The sequence below is a fragment of the Dendropsophus ebraccatus genome, chromosome 6, assembly GCF_027789765.1.
Source record: "Dendropsophus ebraccatus isolate aDenEbr1 chromosome 6, aDenEbr1.pat, whole genome shotgun sequence".
In the NCBI taxonomy this organism is placed as follows: Eukaryota; Metazoa; Chordata; class Amphibia; order Anura; family Hylidae; genus Dendropsophus; species Dendropsophus ebraccatus.
In genome coordinates this window covers 51,360,532-51,384,230 of record NC_091459.1, presented here as the reverse complement: position 1 = coordinate 51,384,230, position 23,699 = coordinate 51,360,532, and the positions used below count along the sequence as shown (strand labels likewise).

General features: G+C 43.9%; 1 protein-coding gene across 4 annotated transcripts in view; it reads left to right on the top strand.

The window, feature by feature from the left end:
• MOXD1 (monooxygenase DBH like 1) overlaps window positions 1–23,699 on the top strand; it is a 94,574-nt gene that overhangs the window by 49,410 nt on the left and 21,465 nt on the right. For all 4 annotated transcript variants that reach the window (XM_069973706.1, XM_069973705.1, XM_069973703.1 and 1 more), the window contains one exon: window positions 22,926–23,105. In XM_069973706.1, the coding sequence (XP_069829807.1) occupies window positions 22,926–23,105 (180 nt within the window). The remainder of the gene's footprint in view (window positions 1–22,925; window positions 23,106–23,699) is intronic.

The window sequence follows — 23,699 nt, the reverse complement described above, 5'->3', positions numbered from 1 at the left end:
GGCGGAGGGGAGGGGTGGGGAGGGAGCGGGGGGAGTGAGGCCTTCTCAACTTCTATGGCGGTGATATCGCAATCACAGCGTCCGCAATAGTCTCTGCAATCACCAACGAGGCCCCAACATGTGATGGAAGTCATTCATGTGGGCTAAGTAGAGACGGTTCCTGTGTAACCATCAGGTCACACCCTCTCTGGAGAGCGACGTCCACGTCTCCGCTCCCGTGGGGGTCTTGGTCGGTCTGCTCGCGCTGCACCTTGTGGTAGGGGAGGCTGAAACGGCCATTCCGGGATCTCTAAGCGGGGGAGGTCCAGGGTCTCCAGAACATGTGATAGGTCCGAAGGTGTACGAAGATGAATCTGGCCTCCCTCGTGGCGGATCTGGAGCTGGAACGGGTAGCCCCACGAGTAAGGGACATTGCGCTCTCGGAGTAGGGATAGCAAGGGACGAAGCGCTCTCCGCTTAGCCAGGGTGGTCCTGGACAGGTCCGTTAGTAGCTGAATAGCGGCACCATGAAAGTCAATGTGATCGCGATCTCTGGCTTTGCGCATTATAGTCTCTTTGATTTGAAAATAATGCACCCTGCACACTATGTCTCGGGGTCTGGCAGGGTCATTGCTAGGTGGGCCTAGCGTCCTATGGGCACGGTCTATTTCCAGGGGTGCAGTGGGGGGTTTCCCCAGTAAGTGGTTAAAGAGTCCCTGCAAAGTGGACATGAGGTCCGGGGGCTTAATTGATTCTGGGATCCCCCTTACCCGGATGTTGTTCCGGCGGTTTCGATTTTCGGCGTCATCCGCCATGTCAAACAACATCTGGATCTGCTGCGTATGGAGATCAAGCTGGGATCGCAGCGTTTGCTGTTCGTCCTGTAGGTCCCCTGTAGTGTGTTCTAGGGCCTGCACCGTGGTAGTGAGAGAGACCAGGTCGTCCTTTAAGGATCTAATTTCAGACTTGCAAACAGCCTCCATGCGGGCTATGTAGCCCTCCATATCTGATTTTGTGGGCATTGCAGCTATATGGGACTGTAAGGTTTGCAGTTCCTTACCCGATGGCCCAGGCAGGCTGAAGGTGGAGGTGGCAGGCTGGTCGGGAGGTGGTTGTTCCCGTAACAGGGCAGGAAAGTCCTGTGAGAGAGCGGGTGCCGCGTCCTGCAGAGGGCTCCGGTGCGCAGCAGTGAGAGTGTTGCGGGCGGCCATCTTGGATCCGTGCGCGGTCTGGCTAGTGCCGGCAGCGTCCAGGAGAAACTGCCGAATACCGCTTCTGGTGCGACCCGGGGGGGCTGTAGAGACGCGCGGGGACCTGCGGCGGGGCTTCCCCGGCATGTGGGCTCAATGCTGAAGCTGACAGACGCTGATGAGGGGCGGTTCGGGCCGGCGGCGGGACGGAGCTCTCACACCACGCGTCCGGTCAGCGCCATGTCCAGGCCACGCCCCCTCGTCTGGAAGTTTTTTAAAGAAACTGCGGATGACTGACGGACTGTAGTGTGCAACCTGTGCCATGCCAGGATCAGCAGGGTAGCCACCACTACCAGCCTAACCACTTCCAGCATGCGCAGGCATATGTGCTAAACACCCCACTTAGTGGAACCAAGGCGGTTAAGTTACTGCAAGTCACACCCTTGCTCCTTCCCCTGTGTCATGTGCTGGCTCTGTCAGTCCCCCTGCCCAGGTCCCAGGCACGAGCGCCTCCCGCCCTACACCCACCCCTTCACCTCCACTATGCTCCACACCCTCCAGCAAGGTGTCCAAATGCAGCGTTCAACTGTCCCTACCTCAGACTTTTGAACGGAAGTGCACATACACTGCCACTCACCAACATGCTCAAGCCCTAAATGTGCACATAGACAAACTGCTGAGCCTCAGCCTGAAATTTTCAATTTTCAAAACAAGTCGACTTCAATTCAACTTATAGTCTAATTCAAATTCGACTATTTTGCAGGGCTGTCAGGTCATCTATTGTATCTCCAAGATACACGCCACTGCTAAATAGAACAGACAGCAAAAATGGTGGAAAAAGTCCACCCACTACTACCGCACTTGCCCTATCTTAGATACTCTTTAAGGGATTAAGGCTATGTTCACACTATGTGAATACCCGGCCGGTCTCAGCCTGGATCATCCCGGCTGGTACTTAAGTACCGGCTGGGTGATCTTTCCGGCCGCGGAGCTCTGATGCGGGCGCATCACCTCGCGCCCGCATCAGAGCTTCCCATAGCCCACAGTGAAGTAAGCGGCCGGAGCCACTTGCTTCAATGTGTGAACTGACAGGGCTTTCTGCGGCCGTAATTCACTGAATTCCGGCCGCAGAAAACTGACATGTCAGTTTTTTCCAGCGCCGCATGGGATCCTGGCTGGAGTGCATAGGATGTTCCACCCTTTAAAACTACGGCGGTAGTTCTGCGGCGAGAACTACGGCCATAGTTTTACGCAGTGTGAACATAGCCTCAAAGTGTATTCATTCAAATTCCGGGGCCTCTTAATAAGACTGTATTGTTATTTCTTCGTCCCTACCTCCAAAACTTTTGCCTCTCATGCACAACTGCATGAGGGTGTGAGGCTAAATCTAGCCAAAATCCGGCTATTTTTATTGGATGATTGTATTGTCCATTTCATACCATGTTATAGTCAAACTCAAAATTTAAACTAATTTGAATTCAAACTCAAATTTTAATTCAAACTCAAAATCAAAATATAAATAAATAAATAATTTTAAATTCGGTCGCCAGAACAGAAGTGGTGGGGAGAAGTGGTGAGTTACATGATACTGGGAAAATTACCCCAACTGCTAAATTAGTCAGGGGATGTCATGCCCCAGCCGTGGTCAGTATAGTAATTTAAAAAAGACAAGTTATTAAGGGGGGGAGGAGGGGAGCAGTCAGCTTGTCAGGCACTGGCAGGGGAACAATCTTCAAGGCCTTTGACCTTCAAAGTGACCTTCAGGCCTTTGACCTTGGTCGCATTTGCCTTGGCCATCTTGGTCTGGGTCAGCACTATTGTCGTGAGGTTGACCACCAGGCTGTTGCCCAGAATTTGGCCTAATGGTGCACTCAGGCAGCCTCAGAGGCATCGATGCAGGCTGCCCCTGCTGTTTCCTGTCCATTTCCATGGTGTTCCGTGGTGTCAGGCTAAGTTTTTGGGTGGTTCATATGCTACCTCTGTTTAATAATTCCCTGTGTTCTCACTGCCATGCTGTGTCAGGCTAAATTTTGGGGTGGTTCATTTGCTACCTTTGTTTTAACGGTTCCCTGTGTTCTCACTGCCATGCTGTGTCAGGCTAAATTTTGGTGTGGTTAATTTGCTACCTCTGTTTTAATGGTTCACTGTGTTCTCACTGCCATGCTGTTGCCCAGAATTAGGAGTAATGGTGTGATTAGGCAGCCTCAGAGGCGTCCATGCATGCTGCCCCTGCTGTTTCCTGTCCATGTCCGTGGTGTTTCCATCATTTTCTCAGGTTGACAGGTTTTAACACAACCTTCCCCGTGCCGAGCTTGGGTCCTGTATTCTCTACCAACAAAACACAGTGATCACTGAACTCAAGGAGAACAGCGAAAAAAATTCCAATGAAGTACTCAATCAAGAGTCTCCACTGATGCCCCCAAAAATTTAAATATGCAAAACAAGAGTCCGTGGAGCCTCAGTTACGAGTCTCAAAACACGGGATAGCCAGATATCTCTAGCCTGTTGCCAACGGGGGGGCCTCCATGATGGGGAGAGCACCACACCACCCTGATAAATAACCCCTTAAGTGCCACTCGGTTGCGAGTATTGGAACATAGACAGGGAAACAACAGGGTGGCCCCTTTTGTAAATGTCTAACTCAAGGTGCGAGTATTGCGATCATGACAAGGGCTTGCAAAGGCAGGCTTCCAACCACAGACAGCCGTTTCGGGGTTTTTGCCCCTCGTCAGTGTGGGGTAGGATTCTGGCTAGTTGGGGCAATGAAAAATCAACCAACAAAACACAGTGATCACTGAACTCAAGGAGAACAGCGAAAAAAATTCCAATGAAGTACTCAATCAAGAGTCTCCACTGATGCCCCCAAAAATTTAAATATGCAAAACAAGAGTCCGTGGAGCCTCAGTTACGAGTCTCAAAACACGGGATAGCCAGATATCTCTAGCCTGTTGCCAACGGGGTGCCTCCATGATGGGGAGAGCACCACACCACCCTGATAAATAACCCCTTAAGTCCCACTCGGTTGCGAGTATTGGAACATAGACAGGGAAACAACAGGGTGGCCCCTTTTGTCAATGTCTAACTCAAGGTGCGAGTATTGCGATCATGACAAGGGCTTGCAAAGGCAGGCTTCCACCCACAGACAGCCGTTTCGGGGTTTTTGCCCCTCGTCAGTGTGGGGTAGGATTCTGGCTAGTTGGGGCAATGAAAAATCAACCAACAAAACACAGTGATCACTGAACTCAAGGAGAACAGCGAAAAAAATTCCAATGAAGTACTCAATCAAGAGTCTCCACTGATGCCCCCAAAAATTTAAATATGCAAAACAAGAGTCCGTGGAGCCTCTTGAGTACTTCATTGGAATTTTTTTCGCTGTTCTCCTTGAGTTCAGTGATCACTGTGTTTTGTTGGTTGATTTTTCATTGCCCCAACTAGCCAGAATCCTAACCCACACTGACGAGGGGCAAAAACCCCGAAACGGCTGTCTGTGGGTGGAAGCCTGCCTTTGCAAGCCCTTGTCATGATCGCAATACTCGCACCTTGAGTTAGACATTGACAAAAGGGGCCACCCTGTTGTTTCCCTGTCTATGTTCCAATACTCGCAACCGAGTGGGACTTAAGGGGTTATTTATCAGGGTGGTGTGGTGCTCTCCCCATCATGGAGGCACCCCGTTGGCAACAGGCTAGAGATATCTGGCTATCCCGTGTTTTGAGACTCGTAACTGAGGCTCCACGGACTCTTGTTTTGCATATTTAAATTTTTGGGGGCATCAGTGGAGACTCTTGATTGAGTACTTCATTGGAATTTTTTTCGCTGTTCTCCTTGAGTTCAGTGATCACTGTGTTTTGTTGGTTGATTTTTCATTGCCCCAACTAGCCAGAATCCTACCCCACACTGACGAGGGGCAAAAACCCCGAAACGGCTGTCTGTGGTTGGAAGCCTGCCTTTGCAAGCCCTTGTCATGATCGCAATACTCGCACCTTGAGTTAGACATTGACAAAAGGGGCCACCCTGTTGTTTCCCTGTCTATGTTCCAATACTCGCAACCGAGTGGGACTTAAGGGGTTATTTATCAGGGTGGTGTGGTGCTCTCCCCATCATGGAGGCACCCCGTTGGCAACAGGCTAGAGATATCTGGCTATCCCGTGTTTTGAGACTCGTAACTGAGGCTCCACGGACTCCTGTATTCTCTACCTGTAACACCACATATGCGCTGTACTATCTACCTGTAACACAACACTGCACACTGTATTATCTACCTGTAACACCACACAGCACACTGTATTCTCTACCTGTAACACCACACAGCACACTGTATTCTCTACCTGTAACACCACACAGCACACTGTATTCTCTACCTGTAACACCACACAGCACACTGTATTCTCTACCTGTAACACCTCACAGCGCTGTATTCTCTACCTGTAACACCACAAAGCGCGCTGTATTCTCCACCTGTAACACGACACAGTGCACTATATTATCTACCTGTAACACCACACAGCACGCTGTATTCTCTACCTGTAAAACAACACAGCGCACTGTTTTCTCTACCTGTAACACCTCACCGCGCTCTTTTCTCTACATGTAACACCACACAGCACACTGTATTCTCTACCTGTAACACCTCAAAGCTTTGTATTCTCTACATGTAACACCACACAGCACACTGTATTCTCTACCTGTAACACCATACAGCACTGTATGCTCTATCTGTAACACCACACAGCACACTGTATTCTCTACCTATAACACCACACAACACGCTGTATTCTCTACCTGTAACGCCACACAGCACGCTGTATTCTCTACCTGTAACACCACACAGTGCTGTATTCTCTACCTTTAACAGCACATAGCATGCTATATTCTTAACCTGTAACACCACAAAAAACACTGTATTCTCTACCTGTAACACCACACAGCAAGCTGTATTCTCTACCTGTAACACCACACAGCGCACTGTATTCTCTACCTGTAAAAGCACACTGTATTTTCTACCTGTAACACCTCACAGCGTTGTATTCTCTACATGTAACACCACACAGCATGCTGTATTCTCAACCTGTAACACCACACAGCACGCTGTTGCTACCTGTAAAACCACACAGCACACTGTATTCTCTACCTGTAACACCACACTGTATTCTCTACCTGTAACACCACATATGCGCTGTATTCTCTACCTGTAACACCACACAGTTCACTATATTCTCTACCTATAACACCACACAGCACACTGTATTCTCTACCTGTAACACCACACAGCACACTGTATTCTCTACCTGTAACACCACACAGCACACTGTATTCTCTACCTGTAACACCACACAGCACACTGCATGCTCTACCTGTAACACCACACAGCACACCACACTGTATTCTCTACCTGAAACACCACAGCACACTGTATTCTCTACCTGTAACGTCACACAGCATGCTGTGTTCTCTACCTGTAACACCACACAACACACTGTATTCTCTACCTGTAACACCACACAGCACAATGTATTCTCTACCTGTAACAACACACAGCACTGTATTCTCTACCTGTAACACCACACAGCACACTGTACTCTCTACCTGTAACACCACACAACACGCTGTATTCTCTACCTGTAACACCACACAGCACACTGTATTCTCTACCTGTAACACCACACAGCACACTGTATTCTCTACCTGTAACACCACACAGCACACTGTATTCTCTACCTGTAACACCACACAGCACACTGTATTCTCTACCTGTAACACCACACAGCACACTGTATTCTCTACCTGTAACACCACACAGCACACTGCATGCTCTACCTGTAACACCACACAGCACACCACACTGTATTCTCTACCTGAAACACCACAGCACACTGTATTCTCTACCTGTAACGTCACACAGCATGCTGTGTTCTCTACCTGTAACACCACACAACACACTGTATTCTCTACCTGTAACACCACACAGCACAATGTATTCTCTACCTGTAACACCACACAGCACTGTATTCTCTACCTGTAACACCACACAGCACACTGTACTCTCTACCTGTAACACCACACAGCACTGTATTCTCTACCTGTAACACCACACAGCACACTGTACTCTCTACCTGTAACACCACACAACACTGTATTCTCTACCTGTAACACCACACAGCACGCTGTTTTCTCTGCCTGTAACACCTCACAGCGCTGTATTCTCTACCTGTAACACCATACAGCACACTATATTCTCTACCTGTAATACCACACAGCACACTGTATTCTCTACCTGTAACACCTCACAGCGCTGTATTCTCTACCTGTAACACCACAAAGCGCGCTGTGTTCTCCACCTGTAACACGACACAGTGCACTATATTCTCTACCTGTAACACCACACAGCACGCTGTATTCTCTACCTGTAAAACAACACAGCGCACTGTTTTCTCTACCTGTTACACCTCACCGTGCTCTTTTCTCTACATGTAACACCACACATCACACTGTATTCTCTACCTGTAACACCACACAGCACAATGTATTCTCTACCTGTAACACCACACAGCACTGTATTCTCTACCTGTAACACCACACAGCACACTGTACTCTCTACCTGTAACACCACACAGCACACTGTATTCGCTACCTGTAACACCTCACAGCGCTGTATTCTCTACATGTAACACCACACAGCACGCTCTTTTCTCTGCCTGTAACACCTCACAGCGCTGTATTCTCTACCTGTAACACCATAGAGCACACTATATTCTCTACCTGTAATACCACACAGCACACTGTATTCTCTACCTGTAACACCTCACATCACTGTTTTCTCTACCTGTATTACCACAAAGCGCACTGTGTTCTCCACCTGTAACACGACACAGTGCACTATATTCTCTACCTGTAACACCACACAGCACGCTGTATTCTCTACCTGTAACACCTCAAAGCTCTGTATTCTCTACATGTAACACCACACAGCACACTGTATTCTCTACCTGTAACACCACACAACACTGTATTCTCTACCTGTAACACCACACAGCACGCTGTATTTTCTACCTGTAACACCACACAGCACACTGTATTCTCTACCTATAACACCACACAGCACGCTGTATTCTCTACCTGTAACAGCACACTGTATTCTCTACCTGTAACGTCACACAGCATGCTGTTTTCTCTACCTGTAACGTCACACAGCACACTGTATTCTCTACCTGTAACACCACACAGCACTGTATTCTCTACCTGTAACACCACACAGCACAATGTATTCTCTACCTGTAACACCACACAGCACTGTATTCTCTACCTGTAATACCACACAGCACACTGTATTCTCTACCTGTAACACCACACAGCACACTGTATTCGCTACCTATAACACCTCACAGCGCTGTATTCTCTACATCTAACACCACACAGCACGCTGTATTCTCTGCCTGTAACACCTCACAGCGCTGTTTTCTCTACATGTAACACCACACAGCACGCTGTATTCTCTACCTGTAACACCACACAGCACGCTGTATTCTCTACCTGTAACGTCACACAGCATGCTGTTTTTTCTACCTGTAACACCACACAACACACTGTATTCTCTACCTGTAACACCACACAGCACACTGTATTCTCTACCTATAACACCACACAGCACGCTGTATTCTCTACCTGTAACAGCACACTGTATTCTCTACCTGTAACGTCACACATCATGCTGTTTTCTCTACCTGTAACGTCACACAGCACACTGTATTCTCTACCTGTAACACCACACAGCACTGTATTCTCTACCTGTAACACCACACAGCACAATGTATTCTCTACCTGTAACACCACACAGCACTGTATTCTCTACCTGTAACACCACACAGCACACTGTATTCTCTACCTGTAACACAACACACTACACTGTATTCGCTACCTATAACACCTCACAGCGCTGTATTCTCTACATCTAACACCACACAGCACGCTGTATTCTCTGCCTGTAACACCTCACAGCGCTGTTTTCTCTACATGTAACACCACACAGCACGCTGTATTCTCTACCTGTAACACCACACAGCACGCTGTATTCTCTACCTGTAACACCACACAGCACGCTGTATTCTCTACCTGTAACGTCACACAGCATGCTGTTTTTTCTACCTGTAACACCACACAACACACTGTATTCTCTACCTTTAACACCACACAGCACAATGTATTCTCTACCTGTAACACCACACAGCACTGTATTCTCTACCTGTAACACCACACAGCACACTGTATTCTCTACCTGTAACACCACACAGCACACTGTATTCGCTACCTGTAACACCTCACAGCGCTGTATTCTCTACATGTAACACCACACAGCACACTGTATTCTCTACCTGTAACACCACACAGCACACTGTATTCTCTACCTGTAACGTCACACAGCATGCTGTTTTCTCTACCTGTAACACCACACAACACACTGTATTCTCTACCTGTAACACCACACAGCACAATGTATTCTCTACCTGTAACACCACACAGCACTGTATTCTCTACCTGTAACACCACACAGCACACTGTATTCTCTACCTGTAACACCACACAGCACACTGTATTCGCTACATGTAACACCACACAGCACGCTGTATTTTCTGCCTGTAACACCTCACATCGCTGTATTCTCTACATGTAACACCACACAGCACGCTGTGTTCTCTACCTGTAAAAACACACAGCACTCTCTTGCTACCTGTAAAACCACACATCACACTGTATTCTTTACCTTTAACACCGATATTGGAATAAAGTAAAGAACTTTTTGAATTAAATTTTTTTTCCTTTCATCTCCGAACACATAATATGATCGAGCATCTTTTACCTTTGAGGTTGAGCCCCACAATTAGAACTTTATCTGATATCTTCTTACATGCGATATACTGTTTATACCCTGTTTTTTCTCCAGGTGGGATTGGCAAGGCCGGCTCTGATTGTCTCTGCTGTTCAGCATCATTTTTGTGCAGATGCTGCAGTACTGCAATGACACTCCAACATGTGTGAACATAGCCCTAATTTCACTGCAGCCTTTTGATCAGTGAAGTTGCAGCAGCAGGTGTAGGCTAGAGGGGTTGGTTAGAGATGGTGAATCACTCTGACGGGGATTGGGGGATCCAGCCAAGCCTCCTGTGACATCACACCCTGCCCCCTGTCTGCGTCATCAGCCTGTGCTCAGCAAACACACACAATGTGAGTGAGAAGCATGTAATCTTTTGTCTCCTATGTTGAGAGAGCAGTGGGAGCAGGAGATAATGTGGATTGGCACAGAGGCAATTTTCCTTCATTCCTCAATGTTAGCTATCAGTTTGGCCCTCTACATCCACATATGCTGTTTGCCATTAATCAAAATTAGGTCTTAAAAGATATACTTAAAGCACCTAAAGTATAGACAAATATATAGAATATATATATAAAAGAAAGTAAAAACCTTGGGGCGCAAACAAGGCTGTGTGACCCAGACCTCAATGTGATTTACTGTATGACCATGTGATAGAGACCAGGGCCATTTATAAGGCTCCCAATACAGTTTGTATCACTGTTGCCCAACAGGCGTAGTTTATACTTATGTGTAGTGCTAAAAAAAAGCACTTCTGACACAAAAATTCTCACAAAGATGAAAACACATGGAGATATGAAATTGCATAGAAACTACTGCACAGTTGAACATTTACAGCCCTTGATGTCTACCAATAAAGTTGGCAAAGCAAGCAGAAAGGTGGTCAGTTGCAGTGGCATGTACACAATTTATCATGTATCACAGACTGTAAAAACAACATGATAAATTGTGTGCACGCCACTATAACTGACCAGTTTATGAATACAGAAACTTACAATCTCAGCTATCAATTTCCCTCTTAATGTTGTATCTGTGACTATGAAAAGCATTGTTATAACCCAAAATATGTTGTATCCTAGAGAGATCTCAGCTATTAGCGAAGAATGCATCAGTCTACACATGACAAATAGACTACTATTGCTACTATGCAGAAGAGACAGCATTTGACCTTCAGCACCTATCAAAGGTCATTAGCTGCCAGAAAACAATGTATGCTTCTATTCTATTCTGTTGACTGGCTCATTTGTGCTGCAGTGGTTGCATCATATGCAAGGAAGCAGAAAGGAGATTATGTATGACTACATATCTATGAACGTAAGGAAACTATGTAATGGGTCTTAGCATTACTTTCCATTCCTACCAATATTATTTCTATTTTATAAGGATGTATACAGTAATATACAGTATACACTTTTAGATATGGATATCATTATTGTATATTCCTCATAGTAAATATGATAGTAGAATATGTCATTTTAGAGAAGGGAATCAAGATAAAAGTATAACAAAGTTTTTTTTATTATCTATTCATAACTAGAGATGAGTGAGCACTCTCTACTGAGTATAGTATTCATTCGAGTATTGGGCTACTTGAAAGAACTGAATACTGGAGGGAGTACTGCAAGCTGCTCAGGTACTCGGTAACAAAAAGCTTGTTGAAATGCTGCTGAGCAGGGGAAAGTATACTTACCACTCCAGTATTTTATCTGTCTTCAGTGCAGCTTCTGATTGGCTAAGTGGTGATAGTGAAGACAGACTGAAGATGGAAGCCGTGAGAGTACAATCTGGCCCTCAGGGGGTTAACTTAACCGGCATTGTTTTTAACCATTTTAGAGCACTCAAGCACTGGAAAATAATCGACTCAAGTAATGAGTAAGGATGGTCCGAACCTGCCGAGGTTCGGGTTCGTATGAACCCTGAACGCTCTGCATCAGATTCCTGCCATCTGCCCGCTCCGTGCAGCGGGTGTATACAGCGGGAGGACCGCCGGGAAAACTGGGATACAGCCTATGGCTATGGCTGTATCCCAGTTTGCCAGGCGGTCCTCCCGCTGTATCTACCCTCTCCTTGGAGCAGGAATCATTGCAGAGAGTTCGGGTTTGTACTAACCCGAACCTCGGCCGGTTCGGACCATCCCTAGTAATGAGCACTTCAGTATTTTGATGCTTACTCATCAAAGAACTGAATATTATTTCCACAGCATTGTGCTTATTGCTTATTGTAGAAGGTTATTATTAAAGATAAGTGAATCTTGGAATAAGGCCCTATTACACAAAACGATTATCGGCCGATATCGGCTAATATAAGCTGTTACCGCCGATAATCGTCTTGTGTAATAAAAGGCAACAATCAGCTGACATGAACAATGTCGGCTGATTGTTGCAGTCGTTTGTCTTTCAACATGTTGAAAAACAATTGACTAATATAGCAACGATCTGCTGCAATCGCTCTGTGGAATAGGAACGGTGACAGCAGACCACTGCTCTCTGCCATGGGCTGCCCAGACAATTTAGCGATCAACCAGGCAGCCCCCCGCAGCTCCTCACCACCCTCCCTGTACTCACCCGCTACCTGCAGGGTCGTATTTACCCGTATGGCAGTGTTATTCAGTCGCAGTGTGTCGGTATTGGTCATGTCTGGTATGGCGGTGTTATCTAGTCACAGTATGGCGGTATTGGTCAGGTCTGGTGTGGCTGTGTTCTCCAGTCACAGTGTGGCGGTATTGGTCAGGTCTGGTATAGTGGTGTTATCCAGTCACAGTATGGCGGTGTTGGTCAGGTCTGGTATGGCAGTTTTTTCCAGTCATGGTGGTATTGGTCAGGTGTGTTATAACAGTGTTACCCAGTCACAGTATGGTAGTATTGGTCAGGTCTGGTGTGGCGGTGTTACCCAGTCACAGTATGGCGGTATTGGTCAGGTCTGGTATAGCAGTTTTTTCCAGTATGGTGGTATTGGTCAGGTGTGTTATGACAGTGTTACCCAGTCACAGTATGGTATTATTGGTCAGGTCTGGTGTGGCGGTGTTACCCAGTCACAGTTTGGCGGTATTAGTCAGGTCTGGTATGGCAGTGTTATCCAGTCACAGTATGGCGGTATTGGTCAGGTCTGGTATGACAGTGTTATCCAGCACAGTATGGCAGTATTGGTCAGGTGTGGTATGACAGTGTTATCCAGTTACAGTATGGCGGTATTGGTCAGGTGTGGTATAGCAGTTTTTTCCAGTCATAGTATGGTGGTATTGGTCAGGTGTGTTATGACAGTGTTACCCAGTCACAGTATGGTGGTATTGGTCAGGTCTGGTGTGGCGGTGTTATCCAGTCACGGTATGGTGGTATTGGTCAGGTCTGTTATAGCGGTGTTATCCAGTCACAGTATGGTGGTATTGGTCAGGTCTGATATGATGGTGTTATCCAGTCACAGTATGGCGGTATTGGTCAGGTCTGGTGTGGCGGTGTTACCCAGTCACAGTTTGATGGTATTGGTCAGGTCTGATATGATGGTGTTATCCAGTCACAGTATGGCGGTATTGGTCAGGTCTGGTGTGGCAGTGTTACCCAGTCACAGTTTGGTATACCTGTAGTGCCCTGTATATACATGTACTGTATAAATGGAGTAGGGGGTCCTGTATACCTGTATAGATGGAGTAGGGGGTCCTGTATATACCTGTACTGTATAGATGGGTAGGGGGCCCTGTATATACATGTACTGTATAGATGGAGTAGGGGGCCCTGTATATACATGTACTGTATAGATGGAGTAGGGGGTCCTGTATATACATGTACTGTATAGATGGAGTAGGGAGTCTACCAGTTATTACTGTGGATGTTGTGAGGCAGCTGCCCTAGCAACCATTGCTCCCTGTGAAAATGAAAGCAGTAATCCTATTGGTTGCTAAGGCTCCAACTGCCGTGTCTGCTGCAGCTAATTATATCACCTGTGTTTGCAGTGAGGAGATTTTCCCATTCATCTCTATGGGGCGCTCTTCCCCCTCCCCCTCCCCTCCTAAACATCTGGCGGGGACGGGACCTTCGCAATAACCTTCCCGGACACCCTATGTATCTGTGTGCCAAATTTGGGGTCAAACGGTTCAGGCGTTTGGAAGTCTATTTGGGACAGACAGACAGACTTTCATTTTTATGATATAGATACATAAACTATAATTAAATATCGATTTACAGATCCAGGCCAAGACGTTGATTAGGCTTGTACACTCATTTTTACCGCTGATGTTTTTGTTTGAATCATCATCTATAGCAGTGATAGGGAACCTTTGTCCCTCAGCTTTAGCGTTGCTTGTCCAGACATGATCTACATTATCCATTTAGTCTTTAGATTCGCCTTATGGACAGATTACTATTTTTCCTGTAAAGTGCAGAATTTGTGGTTTATTTTGTAGTAATAGGCTGCCTAGATTCTTAAACATAAGGGTGTGGATGGATTTGGAGGTGAGCCTATAGAAAGTGGTGTGTTCTTTCCAGCCTGACACATTGCTCTCTGCTGCCACCTCTGTCTATTTCAGGAACTGTTAAAAGCAGGAAAGGAATTCTATATTTGCTATTGTTTTGGACAGTCCCTGACATTGACAGAGGTGGCAAAAAAAACAAAAAACGTTTTCGACTGGAAAGACTACACCACTTCCTGCATGACATACTGCTGATAAGTACCAGAAAACTTGAGATTGTTAAATCACAAATAAATTATAAATAAATTACAAATCTATATTAAAGAAAAAGATTTTGCCGCAGTAACGCTTTAAATGAGACAAAGAAAAATGAGTGACATCTACTGGGATATTTTTTTAAATTCATATGAAACGCTTGATGTTTATTCAATTGGATGTTAAACTCAGATGTTAAACACAGTCAAGCATTACAAATGTGTCCACAAATCTTCCATGTCTAACAGCAGGATGTTATTATGAAGTACAAGTCTAATCAGGAGTTTGGAGTGCATGACTTGTTCCAAGGTGGGGCAAGAATTGATTCTGGTAATTTTTGTGTTTTTGAGTTTTGATTTTAATTTTGGCTGGAAATGGAAAGTGCTGTCCACACTAATGTGCCTAAAATCTCTTATGGGCAATGGAACTGGAGAGACACTAGTTACTAAACTCAAAAGCAAATAGTTCATCATTTACCAAAATGAACCATTGGCGATTGGATAAGATGTTTGAATTGAATTGATAGGAGGAGAAAGTTGTGTTAAATCTAAAAGATAAGCAAAGAATCAATCCAACAATTCCTCAATCTGGGGTTTTATATTGTAATGACTACACAGTTATTCAAAAAGGGTATCTGACTTTTACAATGAATTCAAGTTGATTTTCTAGTTCAGCTAATACGCTTTGGCGTGCAATATTGATGCTTTCTTGAGCTACATCTCTTTACAGATTTCTCTGGAATGTTAACCCCTTCACAACACATAACACATGCTCAGAAGTGGAAGTTCTCACGGTCAATGATGAACAGCATAGAGCCAGTGACAAAACCAGCACCTGCCACTGACCAATCATTTTCCCTGACAGCTGGAGGTCTGATACTTACCTTTGTGAGGTCCAATTCATGGTTTGCCTTAGAAAGTCTCTAGCGGCAGAGCGCTGATATCACTGACTAATGCTATGCAATGGCATAGCATGGAAGAGTGTAATAATCTGATGCTTGCTTGTAATAGTGTCCTAGAGGGACTTAAAATGTGTTAAAAAATTTAGTTTAATATAAATTTAAGTTAAAAAAAACATATTAAGTATCCCCATGTGTAAATGTTTGATATATTAAAATGTAATGTTCCTTATCCTACATGGTGAATGGTGTAACCATAAAATGAAAAAAATTCCATGGAGAAAATAACAGACATGGCCACGCATCCACATGTCTCACACTGACCGTCCACTTCTTAGCACTATTTAATACTTACAGGAGTAAGTTACAATTTGGTCAAAGTGTATAAGCCCACACACCACTTCAAGGTTCCTGATTCGTGTGGCTGTGCTCCTGTTTGCTTCTCAGGCTCCCGGGTGTCCCGCTCAGTCAATCAGTGCACTGCCCTGCCGCAACCACTGATTGGCTGAGCGGGACACCAGGTAGCCTGGAGACTGAGAAGCAAGTGGGAGCACACAGCCAGGAAACGTATTAGCCCGGCAGCGGTGGGTTAAGGGGGATGGGGCTCTACATTCTCGCAGCGGAATGAAATATCGACTGCAAGTATGTAAACTCATAAAAAAAAAACAGGACACAGGATTTTAGCGGATTTTGCTGCGGAAGTGTGAAATCCGCTGTAGATCCTGTATGTGTTACGCACCTTTAGGCTATGTTCATACTGCGTATGTTTCTGGCTGTAGTTCGTATGCCGCCGTACAAATGGGAAAAATCGACATGCGTACGAACTGCGAACATACACCCGTAGTACAGTTATGCTTCCCTAGCTTGTTTCGAAGCGATCTGAGGCAGGTCATTTACTTGGAAATCTTCGCCCAGCCCCGTAAACCACACAGAACCTTTTGGATCGAAAAATCAAGTTCAATTTGGCTGAAATAAGTACTTTGTATGGGACCGCATGGAAATCCACGGCCGTGAGTTTCAACATTTCTGTCCTCAAACAATGGTCTTGTTCATTTTTCACGGCACCGTATACGATCCGGCGGTAAGCTCATGCACTGTGCGGGCGTATATCGTATACTTTCAAGCGAACGCATCAACCTCAAAACTACCTGCGTATATTTGTGGTTCGCACTACGGACGGAAACATACGCAGTGTGAACATAGCCTTAGACTGTTATCTATAATAGAGTTTAGTGAATATTAAAATACTCAAGTTCTTGTTACTCAAGTTAAGCATTTTTCAATGCTTGAATGCTCAACTTGAGTAATGAGCCCCTTTGAAATAAAGGTGCCCCTACTCCAGAGTTCGAAGTGCCTAGTTAACTTTTTTATTTTTATTTTTTGTATATTTCGCTCCTTCTAAGGGGTGTTTAAATGAAATATACAAAAATTAGAACTGAAAAAATGTAATACATTTATGCAAAACACTTTAGAAGACAGGTGGTGAATACTTAAAATTGCTTGCATTCACCGTCTTATTTATAAAATGTTTTGCATAAAGCTATTAAATTTTTTTGTTGTAATTTTTGTATATTTCCTAAATGTAAAAATCCTGTAAAGGAGCGAAATATACAAAAAAATAAATAAATAAAAAGTGATTCCCCTTGGAGCTATTGTTCAGCTGTTTATTTGAGCAGTATCCGAGCCTACTTGCTAAACACTAATTTATAATGATTTTACACCGATCCGCCATACTACTAAAAGACAGGTGACAGGTAAGAGAAAAGTGACAAATACATCTTCCCAAAGTAAGGAAAAGAAAAAAAAATCTGTCCATCTGTACGCCATTCTTCACTAACTCCCCGAGTTGAGAGGTGCATAATGTGGCAGTCTCAGAAATCTATGTCAGTTGTTAGCTGGCATAGTTTTCCACCATGATTTATGCTTGTTTGCAGGGGCAAACAATAGTAAATCGGCAGCTGGAAAAGGCCAGGACCCCCCTGCCCAGTTATCAGGATTGAACAAAAATGTGTGCCACCAAGCTGCCTTGCACCAGGCACAGGTTTAATGACTTCCCCCGTTGTCCTTCTAGTTACAATGTAGGCACTGAGAAACTTTTAGCAACAAGTTTGCAGATATGTCGTCTGTTTTTAATTACAACATTTTGTAATGAAGTTTTTTAAGTCCTCACTGTTGTCCTCCACAAGAATGTGAAATTGTTCAATCAAAGCAACAGCTTATGTGATTCTTCTGGTATTTGCATGTAGTGTTTGTTTCCTAAAAGGAACACATGATTGTATTTTAGTTGCATCCAGATCTAGCCTGTTTTGTTTGCTATGCTTCTTAATGGATTTGTATGGTGTCTACATTTTGTCTGTATTAGAAGAAACATTATTCCATGTTATTTTACATTAGGAATCTACAAAGCTAGAGACAAAAATTCCAATGTTGAATTATGCTTCTCTTTATTTTTTTTCTTTATCATCCCCTTAGGGGGCGTAGAACAAAATTACAATTTAAGTTGAACCTGATTTATTTGTCTACCTGATAAAACATCTGTGTTATTATAGATTATACAGATGTTTTTACTAAAACATAGTCTTGTGCATGGTAATTATCATGCAGTCAACTGAGATATATGCTTTCTAATAATGAGAATGGAATGGGAATCTGGAGTTTAGAATAAATGCGGCAGAATATGTTCAGAACCATATAAACTGATATAAACTTGTATTAACTGAGACTGGATACTAAACATTGTAGGGCCTTATTACATGTTCCCCGCTAATGTGGTGACAGTGAGCGGGGAGGAGTGTGTGTGCGTGTGTGTGGGGAGTCGCAGGGAGCTGCGGGAGGTGCTACCTGGACGATTTTTAGATAGGAGATGGTAGTGGTCAGCTGCCGCCGCTCCTGTTTCCCTTTGTCGGCTGATCGTTGCTTTATAACATTACCTATTATAACAAGTGATTATCAGCCTTGACGGCCAATAATCGTCCAAATACGGCCGATAATGACTTGGTGTAATAGGGCCATTAATGTCAGTGGTTATTAGGCAAGCAACATGTACTACCGATCCTTTATCAGGCTGTTGATGCATTGCATGTAACAAAGATCAAAGAGCAAAGCTTCTGCAAAGCTGCTGGGCATGACAATGGCATTTGTGCTGATTGGTTTCCCAGAACGGCTGCAATAAAATAGATTTTAATCCCACACGCGAGGCAGAGTGAAAGTTGTGAACTAGTCATCTGGGCTGTGACTAGTCTGGGCTGTAACTCAACTAAACTTAAGGCCCTATTCCACGGAACGATTATCCGTGGAATGAAAGGCAACAATCAGCCGACATTGTTCATGTCAGCTGATAGTTGCATCGTTTGTCTTTCAAACATGTTGAAAGACAAACGACTTGGATAGCAGCGGTCTGCTGCCGTCACTCCGTGGAATAGGAGTGGCGGCAGCAGACTGCCACTATCCCCTATGGGTTGCCCGCACGATCAGCGATCACTTGGGCAGCCCCCCCGCAACTTCTCCCCCCCCCCCCCCCGACTCACCCGCTCGTTGCCACCGCATGTAATAGTGGTGGCAGTGAGCAGGGAACGAGGAGCAAACAAGCGCTAATAGTGCTCGTTTGCTCCTCAATGTCGGCCCGTGGAATAGGGGCTTTACTCCCTCCCCCTCCCCACACACACGCTTCACCTGCTGCTTGCGCTGTGTGATCTTAAGGTCCTGGCTGTGTTCCTGTGTTCCTGTTTTCCTGACTTCCACTGGCCCGCTGTTTTGATTGGCTGAGAGCTAGACGTCATCAGTAGAATGGAAACACAGCACAAGCAGCAGGTGAGGGGGGGGGGGGGGAAGGGGGATGGTTGTTTTATGTCATGGGGAGGCAATAGGAAGAGTTTAAGATTTCCCTGAACAACCTTTTTAAGGTTAAGCAATCTGATAATTTTTTATTTATTTAAAAAAAAACATAAAAAAAAATGTTCTGAATAAGATACAAATATACACAAGAAAAAAAGGCAAAAAATATACATAAATTCACAAAACTAGCAGGTTTATACACTCTTGCAAGATCTAGGATGTTGTTCAGGACCTACATTTGACTCACATATAAATTAAAACTAAAAAGGGCTTAGAACTTCCAAATCATCCTATTTATACTTCATTGTAAACTTGTGAACTACCTGGAAATTCCTGGTACTATTACATTAAAAATGTACCAGCATTATGTTTCCTTAAGGGAGTTTTCCAATTAAAACTTACTTTTTCCCTATCCACAGGATAGGTGACAAGTACGATACTGCGGCGGGGGTGGGGGTCTGACTTCCATGCCCCCCAGTGATCTCCATATTGCTCCGCCGACTCTTTTGTTTTGAATACAGCAGAGGGATTGCACTTGACCTGCAGCACTATTTATTCTCTATGGAGCCACCTGAGAGAGCCGAGTACAGCACTCAATTTTTTTCTGGTTTCCCCATTAACTGTGATCCACGGCTGTATTTAAAATAAAGGAGCCAGGGGGCGATATGGAGAACGGAGGTCAGACTCACTTACTTATCTTCTATCCTGTGTATAGGGAACAAATAAGTTCCAATCAGAGAATCCATTTACGGTATTTAGCTTGTTTTCTATTAAGAATTTAATTATTGATAAAATTATTATTATTATTATTATTATCCCCAAGATCCTGTGGAAAGGCCATCAAAAAACACTTTAAATATAACCAGTTTACTTACCAGATTATTAGATGGTGCTAAGTTTTGCAAAAATAGTTAGACATCCAAATAAAAAGTGCCCAAAATATTTAGTCCTAAACGCACCAAAGAATATAGATCAAAACAAAAAAGGGGGGATCCATAAAGGGATCACAAGAAATGCAAGACAATCACAGATAAATATAATTGTAATCTTTATTTGAAAAATTCATATTTAATAAAATTCATTAAAATGAAGGAAGTGAAACAGAACCATACAGTAAAGAAATTGGTGAGGGGACATATAAACATACTTTATGAGATCATATATTGCACATGCATAGAAATAGCTCATAAAAAATATATAACTGTTGTAAAACAGGCAACCTCCACTAGATGGCGAACAATTACAAATAATAAATAAATAGAAATGGCAGCAGAGAAAGAGAAATATAAACAGGCAAAAGCCCTATAAAGTGCCGAGAGTACTCAGTGAGTACCACACACAGGGTGAAGTCACCAAAACGTATTAAATATAGATAAGCCAAGGAGGATGCATGTATTCAACTGATTCCCACTCACCTACTCACCCTACACGCGTTTTGCATGCTTTGTCAACATTTGCATTAAACATATCCCAACATATCCCATTAGAAAAGAAACATTCTGTCCGAAATATTTTTTTTTAAGAAAAAACAGAACATAATATCTCAACAGATAAAAAAAGAATCTCTAAACTATTTTTGGTAGCTGAACAACTACTAACCATATGGATGATAAAAGGGTTAACTGGAAAAAGAAAAATGAAATACTTTGTTAGAACATCAATTGACTAGAGATTTGTAAGACTTAGGAAAAGACATCAATAGATTTCCTACAAAGATACGTCTGTTTGGGGCAGCTGATAGTTGTTGCAAGCACCAGTATTAAAAGATTTAGATCTCAACTTTGGCAGTGTCATGCTGCTTTCCAAAAGATGTCTTTGAATAAATATGTGCAGTTCATAAAGAGGGCATAGTTTAGTGTACAATCACTTTGAATAACTATTTAACCCCTTCCAGCACCACAATGTGCAGTTGCATTGTAAGTTTGGAGAGGGGTCCCAATGTGACTCCGATCTATACTGGGCAGACCTCACCTGCTATCAGTAGCTGGAGGCCACTCTACGTGGCGATCCTCTGCGTGGCCTACCTAACCATCTAATGCTGTTGCCAAAACTGACAGCGGCATCTAAATGGCTTTTCGTATGTGTCATTGGCGGTCCAGAGGCTGGAGCAGTAAGACCGTGGAAACCTTACCCATTATAGCTTGGGTCCTCTTTTTTGTTTGCCGGCTGCCTGTAGTCGGCAATTGTTAGAGGCTGCCTTTAGCAGTCCTAACAATCAAGTGCAGATTCAATGGATCAATGCAGTACATATGTACTGCATTGATCCATATGAGGAAAACAAAACAAAGTTTCTATTTTGTTCAAGAAATCTATGGATAAAGTATTTTTTCCCTGCAGCTTTGTCAGGTGTCACTTTAGAGAAGAAACATATTGAGGTTAAAGTGTCATGATCCCTTAAAAAAAATGTGTATGTCTCTGACATGTCTCTATGATTGATAAGTTTTGATTGGTCAGGGTCTGGGTGCCTTGATTCTCACCAATTGTGAGGAAAGAGAAGGGGAAAGAGGGAAAGAGGCAATCGATGAGGTTCTATGCACCAAGTCCCTGACTGATAAGAAGATTTTACACGTCTCTAGGACATCAGAAAGTGATCTGACAGCATCCAGTAACTTACAGTTCAGTGAGGTTTATTTAATAAAGGGATGAGAAAGTCGAAACATTGCCCTTGTCAATGTTCCTTGAATAAACTTCATTGAACTGTAAGCTACTAGATGCTGTTGGATCACTTCGCTTCTGATGACATACAGTGTTCTATAGGGATAGGGGACCCTCTGGCGTGCGTCCCGTTGTCTGAACTTTTGTCTTTGGTGCTGTTGGACCGTCAATATATGACATCTTGGACATGTCAAAAGTTTTTTGGAGTAACAGAAATTCTTTAACTGCACTTACACAGTCCTTAAATGTAGAGTTTTTGGATGTACAATAGCTGGTTGTTTAGTTAGTATCATCAAGAGACAAAGCAATACTAATAAAGCAGCTTTTAACAGACCTGGTATATTACATGACCTTACATTTAAAAAACTAAAATGTGAATTCATTTCTTATTGGGTCACCTTATTGTGTTGCCCAATTCACGCTAATGTTTGAATAAACAAATCAGTTTATTCATTTACGCTAATAGCCCGTTAGAGTCAATCATTAATTTTACTTAATACACAGGGTTTTGCTGTTCACTTGGCATAACCTATTCTGTTTAGTTGAGGACTTCAGCAAATAACCGTCTTCATTTCTTTACTGCTTTTCTATTTACCATCTGTTTCTCTTTGGACAAACTCAGCCCAGATTTAATTTCTATAACGCTGTGCCAAAACTCAGTTCTTCCAGTTAGCACATTTCAAGTTACTAACAACTGAATGCAACCATAATAAAAAGTCCTGTGTCAACATTGTGTTTAATTAAAGTCACTCCGTTATTACAAGGGTATCCATCCTTTTTCTTAAGCCACGATGTGTGATATATAAATTCATATGCATTCATACTCAAGAAAAATGTGCCTTTTCTAGGTCGAACCACTAATACAGAAAGGCCACGAGAGCTTGGTGCATCATATTTTATTGTATGAATGTGAAAGAGACGCTGGTGACGCAGTACTTGAACTTGGACATGAATGCTATCATCCCAATATGCCAGATGTCTTCCTCACATGTGAAAGGGTCCTTTATGCTTGGGCTATAGGTGGAGAGGTGAGTAACAGATATAAATATTATTGCCATGTATACTATCTGTTTTGTTGTGAAGACCAGCCACCTTGATAGAGTTAAAGAGAAATGTGTCTGACACTTTAAAGCGACTCTGTACCCACAATCTGACCCGCCCCCCCAAACCACTTGTACCTTCAGATAGCTGCTTTTAATCCAAGATCTGTCCTGCGGTCCGTTCGGCAGGTGATGCAGTTATTGTCCTAAAAAACAACTTTTAAACTTGCAGCTCGTGCCAAACGGGCGTATCTGTGCCCTAACTTTGCACACCCCTCCATCCCTCCTCCCCGCCCTCCTCATCATTAGGAATGCTCCAGGCAGATTGCCTCCTATTCGTCAGCTGTGTAAATACTGAACATGGGCTGGATTGTTAACCACCTGTGCAGTGTTCAGCATGGAGAAAATGTTCCAGTGGCATTCCTAATGATGAAGAGGGTGGGGAGGAGGGACGGAGGGGTGGTGCAAAGTTAGGGCACAGATACTCCCGTTTGACACGGGCTGCAAGTTTAAAAGTTGTTTTTTAGGACAATAACTTCATCACCTGTCGAACGAACCCCAGGACAGATCTTGGATTAAAAG